This window comes from Hipposideros armiger, unplaced genomic scaffold (genome assembly GCF_001890085.2).
Source record: "Hipposideros armiger isolate ML-2016 unplaced genomic scaffold, ASM189008v1 scaffold_261, whole genome shotgun sequence".
Classification (NCBI taxonomy): domain Eukaryota; kingdom Metazoa; phylum Chordata; class Mammalia; order Chiroptera; family Hipposideridae; genus Hipposideros; species Hipposideros armiger.
The window spans coordinates 1272074-1284859 of NW_017731611.1; the positions used below are offsets into that span (position 1 = coordinate 1272074).

At 35.6% G+C, this 12786-nt stretch overlaps 1 protein-coding gene across 3 annotated transcripts in view; it reads right to left on the minus strand.

The window, feature by feature from the left end:
* The window catches only part of AGBL4 (AGBL carboxypeptidase 4), a 1130159-nt gene that overhangs the window by 1050366 nt on the left and 67007 nt on the right, over positions 1-12786 (minus strand). For 2 of the 3 annotated variants that reach the window (XM_019656525.1, XM_019656524.1), the window contains exon 2: positions 12546-12668. In XM_019656525.1, the coding sequence (XP_019512070.1) occupies positions 12546-12668 (123 nt within the window). The remainder of the gene's footprint in view (positions 1-12545; positions 12669-12786) is intronic. The other variant, XM_019656526.1, reaches the window with a different exon arrangement.

The following is a 12786-nucleotide window of genomic DNA, read 5'->3' on the forward strand; positions in this document are numbered from 1 at the left end:
CTACATATTTTCAAATGAAAAAATTGAATTGCAGAAAGGTTAAGTATAATGGTTAACTTTATGAATCAACTTGGCTGGACTATAGGGCTTAGATATGTGATCAAACATTATTCTGGATGTTTCTGTGAGGGTGTTTTGAGAGGAGATTAACATTTAAATTAGTGTGTTTTGAGTAAAGCAGATTGCCCTCCATAATGGGCCTCATACTATCAGCCTAAATAGAAAAAAAGACTGACCTACTCCGAACATGAAGAAATTCTGCCAAGAGACAACCTTCTGACTTGAACTGCAACATATCATCGGCTCTTCCCTAGATTTTCAGCCTGACGGCCTTCATAAAACAGCAGCATCGGCTCTTCTCCTGGTCTCCAGGCTGCCAGTCAGATCACCCTGCAAATTTTGGACTTACCAGCCTTCATAATTTCATGAGCCAATTCCTTAAAATCTCTCTCTCTCTTTCTCTTTCTCTCTCTCTCTCTCTCTCTCTCTCTCTCTCTCTCTCTCTCTCTCTTTCTCTCTCTCTCTCTCTTTCTCTCTTTGTGTTTCTGTGTATATACACATACATCCTACTGATTTTGCTTTTTCTGGAGAACCCTCACTAATATAAGTAACTCAAACAAGGTCACTCAAGTAGTAAATAATAAAACCAGAACTCACAACCAAATCTATCTGTTTCCAAATTTAACACCATTAGATACATGATTTCCCAGAAAGTATCTTTAAGCATTAATACATTAAAAATGAAACCTACATTTACATAACATTTTTAAATTGCTTCAACATTCCTTTGATAAGTGAAAAGACCATTTCTTTCCTATATTGTCACACTGTTCAGCAATTAATTATAAAAATTGATAAAAGATAAAAACTGTCCATAAATTAAGTTCACTGTACAGGAAAGTTTTTTTAAAAAAAACATACAAAACATATTGGGAAGGAATTAACCAGTACATATGGATATGAGCATTTCCTTTTAAATGTTGCAATGAAATCTGCCCTATGAGATATTTCTTGAAACATATTTGTTCTAAAGAAGTATGTTATTATATATTTAAGAGACACTTCAAATGCAAATGCTCTGTGATTAATGTGTAATTTATGAATACAAGAACAAAATGAAAATTAAGATGAAGGCACTCAGTCAGGTAATCTACCTACCCTAACTCAACTCCTTTAAGGTATGCAGTATAAATTTGAATTGATGATAAAGCAAGGAACCATATCATGTTTCCATTATTTCATCTTCTATAATACAGACAACAAAGACAGAGAGAGATCGGAAAACAGAAGACTTTTAGAAAAATGTCTCACACATCCAAGAGAATGAAGATTTTCAGTTGAGTGGGAACTTACCAAATATTTTAGTACCTACCCTTTTATTTTTAAGCAATTGTCATGGGTGTTTTTCATTCATGGGTATTTTAAGTACCTATTAAAAGCTAGCCATTGTAAGAAAAGGAAAGAAATCTTCGTTTCTGCGCTCAAGGAGCCTATACTTGCAAACAACAATAAAAATCTATGTTCCATAATAGACATATCAATAAGATTGTAATGGGAAATTAGAAGAGGGAAAAGTCATTTATAGGTGGAGGATCATAAAAAACTTCATGGAAAAACTAACTGTGGATGTGGGCCTTGAGGATGGATCTAATGTCAATAAAAATATGGAAAAGAACTCCCAAAGAGAAGCTCATGATCAAAATCAAAATAATAAGGATTTGATTAGGAAATAGGAAGAAAACAAAAGTGCATACATGCGAAGGAGCATGCAGGTAGAGCACGCATTCTCAACAGGGGTTGTATCCGGAGAGGCAAAGAAATTTGAGATAATAACAATGATTTAAGATCTCAAGGGCCACAGCACATAAAGAGATATGCAGCATAATCTGTAGCACTAAAATTTTGTGGAGGTTGGGGGAATTAGAAAAACAAAATGTCTAAAAAGGTTCCTTAGCAGAGTGGTAACGAAAAAGAGGTTAAAAAAATCTGAAGTGGCGTGACAGGATTTAATGAGTTATTGGGTGGAGTGGCAAAGGAAAGCTCAAGATGACTCAGGATGAGAAAGAAACTGCTGGAATTTTTAAAATCAAAACAAAAGTCAAAGGGACTCTTCTGTTTTGAAGTAAAAACATGGTAAGTTTGGTTCGGGAGGATGTCCATTTTAAAATACCAATAGAACATCTGGCTAGAGACACAATCAGGAAGATTAAGATATGGGATTGGTGCTTTGGTTCAAGACTGATGATACTCTCCAAGGCAGTGCTATTCAAAATGTGGTCCACAGATTGACGGGGCCTGCAAACTATTGATTATAGGTCTGCTATAAAAACAGGTACAGTATAATAACCACCATTTGGCATCCAAACTTGTGATTGGTATACTTCCTAGTGTACAAGGTATAAACCAGTTTGGATGTTGACAGATTCATGTGGTGAATTGCATGTGACATGAGCTTCATATAAGTCATGCACAGCTACATACAGAGCCATGACATTGGAAATTTAAAAACAAAAACAAAAACAGTTCTTGACCACACACAGTTTTGAGAAGCACTGTACCAGTACAATGATTATGTGCCAATAATCATATAAAGATTATGACTTAATAAAAGTGTAGTCCATAGTTTCTAACAGGGTAGGGATACTAGTAAAGTGGCTAAGAAAGAGTAAGTACTCAGGAAATCAAGCACTCTAATTTTTAGGAAAACTTTTATTATATGTACATAAGTACATTTTTACTGGAAGAGAATTCACAGTTTTCATCAGATTCTCAAAAACGCTGTGACCTAGAAGAGGCTAATAACCACTGCAGTACAAATTACTTACTCCTGTTATCTCTGTACCCGTAGTATCTGCCACAGGCTTCATTCATCCATTTGACAAACAGTTATTGAATGCTACACTGTATGTCAGGCTCTGGTGGTAGAGCAAATAGACAAAGTGACTGTTTTTACTGTAGGGGAAGCAGATAAATAAACAAGTAAATGAACAGACAGAGAAGAAAACAGGATGACATGATACAGGATTGGGTGGCCACTCTAAACTGGCTAATCAGATAAGGCTTCTGAGGAAGCAATGTGTAAACTGAGGTCTGAATGCCAAGATGCAAAGCCAGTGGTGGAGGTGGAGGGGGAAGGGGGAAGGGGGGGAGGGCTCAGTATTCCAAGAAGAGGAAATAGCTGGACCAAACAGCCTAACGCGGAAACAAACCTGGCCTGCTCTGTGAAGCATGGCTAAAGCATTATTTATTGTGAAGAGTGAGAATGGCATTAGATGAAGTCAGAAAAGTAGGCAGGGCCCGTTCCTGCACCACTCACTCTGTCGTCAGGATAAGGAATCTGGACTTGATTCTAACCCTGATGGGAAGACAATGGAATGTCTGAAATAGGATACAAACAGGACCAAATTTGCATTTTCAAAGGATCACTCTAGATGCTGTGCTGAGAATGGATAATGTGGGAGAGGACAGCATGAGGGGGAAGGAAGCAAGAGAAACAGTAGTTCCCAATGACAAATGTTGGTGGTTTGAATGAGGAAGGCAGATGGAAAGAAATTAATGGATTCAGGATATTTAATGAGCATAATAATAATTCTCAATGGATGGATGGTGAATTATTAGATGTGATACTCAAGGTTTATAAAGATTAAACATGGATGAGCTAAATCTTAAGAGAATGCCTTAAGGGTCAAGTGTGGATAAAAGACAGGTCAGTCAGAAATGGGGGCAGGGGATGAGGATGATATAGTCAATGCAGCCAGGGGAAACTGTTCCAAAACGAAAGAGTGATCATTAGAAATGTCACACGCAGAGGACTCCAGAGCTAAAACAAGAGCATTGAATTACATGATTAAGTCACTGGCAATCTCTCAGAGAGCTCTCTTGCTGGAGTCATGAGGATACAAACCAGATTGGAAGGATAAAGATGCAATACTCATATAGGGACATTTCTATTTTTCCTGGAAGTCTTTCTAAAATCATCTTGTATATAACTTATCTTGATGATAAAGAAAAGATATTTTGAAGGTTATGTATTTAAACTTCATTGTTTACTTTTCTATTTTCTGCCTCCTCCCTCCTGTCAGCTTCTCAGCTTGGGTTTCTCACCAAAGAGCATTCCTATCTCCTCAGGCTTCACCCTGTCCACAAACTTCCGCAGCTGAAAACTGTATGTCAGATAGTTAGAACTCACATCTACATAAGAAGAAATAAATTCTAAGTATCTCCTCTGAGGAGTAAGGTGCATGAATTTTAGTGCATGTATTTTATAGCAACTATTTGGGCTGTTAAAGGTTTTCCCCCACCCACCCAAGTTCTCAGTAACACTCTCAAAAAGTAAGGTTGTTGAATAACTGTTTGCTGTCCATAAATCAATATAGCCAAGCTAACGTCCTCAACTTTGCATCCTATCATTTGAGGTCAATAGTTATAAAAATACAATAAATGAATGTATAACTAATTTCATCTGGTAACGGTCCACTCATTCTCACACTAATTCTTTTAACGAGTACTTATTGAGCACCTGTCATGTGCCAGGCATTGTTCCCACCTTTATAGAATTTATATTCTAGTGGAAGAGACAAACAACAAATAAAAACATATAAATAAATAAGTAAAATTCATATTATGTTAGATAGTGGTAAGTGCTAAGAAGAAAAAATAAAGCATACCACCACATCCATCCCATCCATACACACAAAAATGTATTACTTCTCTCCCTGGGGTTCCTTCACATTTCAGCACTGACCATTGACTATCTGCTAGGTTTTTGATAATTCTAATCCACACAACCTTATAAAGTAAACATTGTTATACCTATTTTAAATGGGCTCCGTGTTTAAATGTCCTGCGCAACGTACAGCATTAGTGAACAGTGGAGCTAAGATATAATGCCTTCTCCTCTGTAGAACTATCTCTCCGACTACAATACTTCCAGCCTCTTATTTTCCATAGCAAGAAAAAAGAGGATGGGGGGCATTTTCATTTATTCAAAAGCCCTGTCTGAAACAATTTTAAAATAAAAACTAATTTACCAAAATAAAGTGCAAACTCAGAGAGTAAAGTGAAATCACATGGGTACATTCTCAAAAACAAACCATGTCTCATGACTTCAGCATAAGCCATAGGATACAAACTCAGCAGAGGCCCAAAAATATTCTGTCACATCATAACATTTCTACATAATTATGGTTTGTTTTTTAATTTTTGTATAAACCAGACCCCCAAAAAAATCTGGGCAGCCCTTCAGTCTGCACACATAAACTCTTATTTTAAAATGTAAAAATCTGGTCAAGAGCACAACTCATTTGCCAAGGTGGCATAAAATACCTAGGCATGACCTAGCTCCCGAAATGATTAGATTGGCCACAGTTTAAGCCACTGTTGTTAACTCTGGCCATTAAAACAGAGCTTCCCCCAAGGTTTCACAAATCATGCTGACTACTATGGCACTGAAATAAGAGAAGCAGCAGGTGGTGAGTTGAAGATCCAGCTCCACCATTTACAGGAACCTCAGGAATCACTGAGCAAGGTTCTTGCCTTCAACATTGAGGCATGAATCAATCAGGGATGAGTCCAAGCCAGGTAATTCAATCAAAGGAATGTATCACAGGAAACTAGTTGTGAAAGTGTTGGGAGAGCTGAAAGGCCAAACAGGTGAGAGTGGGGCAACAGAGATTAACAGCAGGAAGTCTTTACTGCACTCATGGATAAAGGAGCAAAGGAAGGAGGTGGCACTATCCTGGGAGCAAAGCTGGGATCACAAGGAAGGAGCTGTCTCGCAAAACCATGAAGGGGATTGAAGCCACTGCTGGAGATGCTGCCCAAAACAGAAAGGAGGAAAACTACCCAGGCTCTCCTTTCTGCTCTCAATCTCATGCTAGAGCCTCCCATTAGCTGAACCCAACCAGGATCCAGATGTCAAGGAAACCTGGGAAGTACAATTTTCAGGGGGTTGGCCCCCTTGCAATACAAAGAATGGGGAAAGGATGGGGAATGGGACTAGCTGCAAACAGGTGACCTGCACAAGGTATTACCACACCTTCAGAAGGCAAGTCTATTTGAAAGCTGTATGATAACACACAATGTGCATGGATTTTTCAATACTTGGAGTATACTATGAAAGTATGACTGTTTTATGGATATTGAAAAGTAAAAACACAGAAAACATTCGTGTTTTGCTAGTTAATGTAATTTTAAAATTTTTACTTGCAAATGGGAAGCAGTAGTAATAGAAAATTAAAAACAAATTCTAATTGAAAACATATCATTTGGTTATCATTTGAAAAAGTATTTGTCTTAGATCTTAAACTACTACACACATATACTGTAATCATTCAAGCAGTACCTCAAATCTTTACTGGAAAGAGGAAGGCTATAACCAAACTCAACCATATTTAATTAAGTGATGTGTCCCCATTTTTGCAGTTCTGTCACTACTAAAGCATAGGAGGGTGGTTTATGCGTATTACAAGTCCCCTTCAATGCAGTGTCTCAGTCAATTTCAAAAGTGTAAACAGGATTTCATGAAACAGAGTTCATACTTCTGCTACTGTTCTTTCCCAGACCTTTAGGCTCAGGAATGTTACTGTAGGAGAGCTCATTATTCTTAGAGAAAAGTTATTTGGGAGTGAAATATTCTACTTCTTCCTCAAAAAGGAGGTAGAAAATGGGAAAGAGAAAAATATACAAGGACATACATAACCATGTATATTAGATATAATTCAATAAAGAGGTCAGAAATTTTTTTAAATGAAAATACTACTATAAAAGAAATTCAACTTTGTTTCAATTATGAGTCAGAAACAAAGAGCAGAATTAAATTATTCAAATACAGTTTCACAGCTACCAGCATTTCTCCAACAGAATTTGTAGGCATGGTGAAACACTCCTTTATATTTCATAGCCATGCTGTCTTCTGCTAAATGTGCTATTTTTCTCTGAAAGAAACAATGGCCTTGTGAGGGGGCATGTTCTGGAATAAAGTGATAGTATTAATAAGAAGGAAATGTATATCAGATCTTAAAGACATTGTTAAATAAAAGCATTTGGATTTTATCCTGAGGATAGTAGTGAGTCATGAAAGATTTTGAGCATTAAAATATTTACTTATCAGATGATCAGATGTTTTGCATTTTAGCTTTGGTGGCAGTGTAGAGAATGTACCAGAGAGAGGCTGTGCCAGAATTATTACCTGAAATTGATTGCCAGATATTGTCCTATGATTATTTTATATAATACCCCTAATTTGCATAATAATTCTATAACAGTTATTTATTTTCTTAATTTTACAGATGAGTGGACTTTATGTCATCAGCATGACATAACCAATAAGTGTCAAAGATTATGTATAAACTCAAGTCTATCTGAAACCAAAATCTCTATTTTTGGTATTATACTATGCTGCATCTTGTTTTGTTTTGTTTTGAAGTTTATTTAGCATAATACCTTCCATAATCATCCAGGTCATGATAATGGCAGGATTTTCTTCTTGTATAGCTGAATAATACTCCATTGTGTATCTACACCACATTTTCTTTAACCATTCATCTGTCAAAGGACATTTAGGTTGTTTCCATACCTTGGTTATTGTGAATAATGCTGCAGTGAGGCTAATTTCACAGGAAAAAAGAATAGAATTGTGGTTGCCAGGGGCTAGGAGGAAGGGGAAATGAGCTGAAGCAGGTCAAATGGTACAAATTTTCAGTTATACTTAGAATTAAGTTCTGAGGATCTAAGGTACAGAAATGACACTGTTTCATTATAATGTTGATGAGATGTCATAGGAACTTAATTTTTGTTTATATCAATTAGCCTATGGCAAAACTGATTTCATTATAAGTCGTTACACTTCCAGTAGCAGGACCTATCAATAATGTTAAGTGAGGATGGTGACTATAATTAAGAATATGGTATTGTATATTTGAAAGTTGCTGAGAGTAGATCTTAAGCATTCTCACCACACAAAAACAGTTAATTATGTTAACTATCTGAGGTGAAGGATGTGTTAATTATCTTGATCTTGGTAATTATTCTAAAATATAAGTATGTATATCAAATCATCACATTGTACACTTTAAATATATACAATTATACTTGTTGATTATTCCTCAGAAAGTTAAAAAAAATCAAAGTATAACATCCGTTTAGGTATCTAAAAAAAGAGTTTAGGTGAGACATTAAGCCAAAAACACTTATCTTTAATGTACTCATGGCATGCTTCCATACTGTGTCAAGAATGAAGACCATTTCTTTCAAAATGAAATACAACATTAATTTTTAAAGATTACATAAGTAAATGTAGTAAATTCCATTAAAAGAATTAAAAGTAAAAGTTTTAAGTTTTTATTTCCATCATTTTGAAATAGTATGTAAATAACTCATCCATATCTTTATTTCACTGACCCTTTTTCTTGCAACAGTAATTTAAGCACCATACTAAATCTCTCAGGCTAACCAATTAATTTAAAGTATAAATTACAGTGCTCTTCTTATATTCAATACACATATACCAATCATAAAACAATACTCAAATTGCATATGATGGCAACCATAGTATTTATTGAGTTGCTTATTTTAAATAGGTAGAAATGTTTTTCATTTTTCTTTATCACAAAATCTTTTCCTTTCTTATCACCTAAGGAGTAATTTCCAACAATGTTATTTATATGTCATAAACTGACCTATATATAATAATATGTATATGCAATAGTTAAAAGTGTTAAAGTGGAGTCAGGAAGAGTCTCAGTTTCCTATTCCGCTACCCCATTTGTTAGTCATGCACTTCAGGATAAATAGCTTTACATCTCTGAGCATTAAGTTTCCTCACCGATAAAGAGAAAAATACCTCAGAAGGCTTTTGCAAGTATTAAATGAGATAAACTATGTATATCATTTATCACAGTGTCTGGCAAGCAATAAGTAATTAAGAGATCATTTTTATTGGTTTTTCTCCTTAATATTCTTGCTACTATTAATGTTAAATTTTATTTAAACTATAAAAATATTTTTTATGAATCTTAAAATCTCACTTTATGAAGACTATTTTGTTCACTATCTGTCCTCCCTCATTTATTCATATATGTATTGAGCTCCTTATTATATGACTGATAGTACATTAGGTGCCGGAGAACAAATATAAATAAGAAACCATCCCTGACTCCAAGGAACTTTTAATGATAAAAAAGAAAGATAACTAAATGACTACAATGCAATAAGGGTTATCACAGAAGAACCTAAAAGGTGCCTATAAATACAGAAGCAAAGACAGCCAAATCTGCCTGAAAGATACTGTTTCTCAGAGGAAAAAATGCAGGACTGAGTCTGAATTAACATTTCGCCAGGTAGAGAAAGAGATCTGGGGCACAGAGAAAACAGCATCTGCAAAGGGACGATGGTTTGAGAGAAGGTGGTGGATTGGGGAATAGCAAGCAATTAAATGTGGCTTTTTCATCCAAGCTATTGGAAAGTTAATCTTTCCCCATCTTTCTGTTGCTCAAATTACTTCATTCAACAAATAAATACACTATTAAGTTAGTGCTTAATTTTGTAAGCATTCTGCTTAGTTCTGTGGGAGAGCAGGGATTAATCAGACTCAGATTTTATCCTGAAGCAGTCAAATAGAAGAGAACAAAAGAAGTTTAAAAAAAAATCATAAAAAGTGTCACATGTCTCTAGAGAGATAAAATTAGAGTGGTGTGGCTATTTTCCCAAGGGAAATAATACTTATAGAGAGTGCTACAGAGCAAAAACAGATCAGGGATTCATAAGACAGTTCATATTTGACCTAAAGACCTTATTTCTCATAAGAAAAACAGATTAATTATCCAGCCCAGGGCCAGACAATGTGCTACGCACTTTACATATTCCACAACTCTGACAGCAAAAAATCCTTATGAAGGCTTATATGAAGGCAATATACTTCATCCACATGAACCAATGCTCCCCATTCATTGACTCTATTAATCACCTTACTCTTTCTCAGTAACTCTGGATGAACCAACAGAATCATTTTCAACACAGCACACCAGGCAGCCACAGCCAGTAGCTCAGAGTTAGCACGTAAGAGAAAAGCCCTCTGACTTCCCTGTTTGAAATAATCTGAAATAAATCCTTGAATTCGATAAAAGGAAAGCTGCATATATCAAATGAATTGTTTCAAGTGGTAACTGAACTGCTTTCATGAAAATGCCCTTTAGCATTACACCCTCATCCTACACTGAAGGTTGTTTAAAAACACACCCCTCTGAAACACACTGTTGTAAAGACCACAAGGATATCATTGAGGGTGCTGTGCATCACATTTCAGCGGTGCCTTACAAAGCCCAACAGGAAGCATTTCTTTCAGATTTCAGTACCTGGTGTATTTTTATCTTATGGACATTGTTTTTCTCTTGGTACTGGTTTCCAGAAAACTCACAGCTAAATTTTTAGTCTACCTGTAGCAAAGTTATGGATCTCATAGCATGCATTTTATGTACTCACACAGCAGAGTTTTCTATTGCTATTTCCCCTTTCTGAGATTTCATTTCTCTATTTTTAAATATATATATTTTGGTGAAATCGCTTCATTTTTTACACAATAAAATATGAATTTTTTATTTTTGTTTAATTAAGATATAAGATTGGCATCATTCATTCACCATTAAAAGATGAGGAAACCATGGCTCCATTTTCAAGTCAGGATTTGAACTGTAGCCTGACTCCAGGGGATGTCACTTAACCCCTCCACTATACTGTAACACTTAGCACTACTAGCACAGATCCAGCTGATATAACCAATTGTTCATACATTTGGGGGGAGAAGGGGAGAAATATGCATTATCATTTGGTTACTATGTGGTCATACTGGACAATTTTTTGTTCTGAGCCTTTCGTTAAGGGACGGAAAAAGATAAATATAGTTAAGGAAAAGGTGTTCTAGGAAAGGAATCTGGATTATTTCATACTATAGGTAAACCAAAATAATACATAATCTTTAAACTGAGGATAATTCCTACTCTCACAGACTTATTATTATTTAAAGAGCCTTCATGCTTTACCTGAGATAAAAAGAATTCAAAAGACATTTTCTGGGCACCAAGTAAACCCTGGACAAGCCAACAGCACCACAGTCAAAAACCATAAAAAGTGTCACATGTCTCTAGAAAGATAAAATTAGAGTGGTGTGGTCAAAGAAAGCAGAAGACATTGTCCTAATGATGTTGGTAGTGTGTACATCTGACTGGGAGGACAACACTGCAATACTGTGTTATGGGTTAAATTACATCCCCCCAAAATTCGTATGTTGAAGTCCTAACTCACCCAGTACCTCAGAATGTGACCTGACTACGAGATAAGGTCTCTACAGAGGCAATCAAGTTAAAATGAGGTCATTAGAGTGGGCCCTTACCCAATATGACTTGTGTCCTTATGGGGGAAAAAAAAAAAGGAATAGAGACAGACATGGACACAGAGAGAACGCCATGTGAATATGAAGGCAGAGATCAAGGTGATGCTTCTACACACCAAGGAACAACAAATATTGCTGGCAAACCACCACAAGCTAGAGGACAGTCATGAAAGAGATTCTCCTTCAAAACCCTTAGAATGAACTAACCCTGCCAGTACCTTGATCTCAGACTTCTACCCTCAAGAACTGTGAGACAATACATTTCTGTTGCTTAAACCACTTAGTTTGTGGTTCTTTGTTATGGTGGCCCTAGCAAACTAAAACAACATGGAATAAACAAAGACCAAAACCCTGCACAAACAAGTTCTCAATTGTTGGTATAAACAACTAATGTTCATAGGGTTCAGAGAACTGGTATGTCCCTTCAAACACAACACCCCCCCCCACACACACACACACATGCACATACACACATGCATGCACATTATTCAGAAAGAAAATAATTATCAATTATTTAAAAAATTAAATTGTTACTTTTCTCATTAATATTTTCCACATATTTGGAATACCTAATGTGCCATTCAGAGAATAAGGTTCAGGGCATAAAGAATTTAACAAGATGCAGTCCCTACTGAATGGAAATTCACAATCAAGTCCTGATTTCCCCTTTCAGAACACCCATAGTATTTGTTGACTATGATGCAATATTACTTTTGCTGTTTTGTTTGTGTTCAACTGAATCTGTTCTCTCATCATTTCTTTATAAGAAAGCATCATGTCTCACACACATTAAGTTCTGCAAGCATGTTATACAGAACCATATATATATTCAAAAATTAATGATTTATTACATAGTCAAAATATGTCAGTTTTAACCCAGAAGAAATCAAATCTGGGTGAGTACTTCATAAAATATAAGGTACTATATAAATGTTCATTAGTATCACTATTAAACTTCTAATCATTTATAGCAACAAAAAAATAGCATTTCATTTTTAAATATTTCCAAGTTAATCCCTTCAAAATTGATTTTTCCCTGACAACTTGTTTCATTCTGGTGAAATAAATGAGTTAAATCATACTGAATGGTCAGGTGGAATTAGATTCTAAAAAAAATTCACCAAACAAATTCAAAAGCAAAGGCCTTTAATACACTCACCACTTTCAAAGCAAGCATCAAAGATAAGATGTCCTTTCTTGGGCAGTCCACAGTATCCAGCTGGAAGCACTATATATTTGCTCACATTCCCTCCAATGGCATCATCATTTCCCATATCACTGCCTATTAAAAAATAAATTTTTGATAAAAATCATATGGTCATATCAATAGATGCAGAAAAAGCATTTGACAAAATACAGCAGCCATTTATGATAAAAACTCTTAGCAAAGTGGGAATACG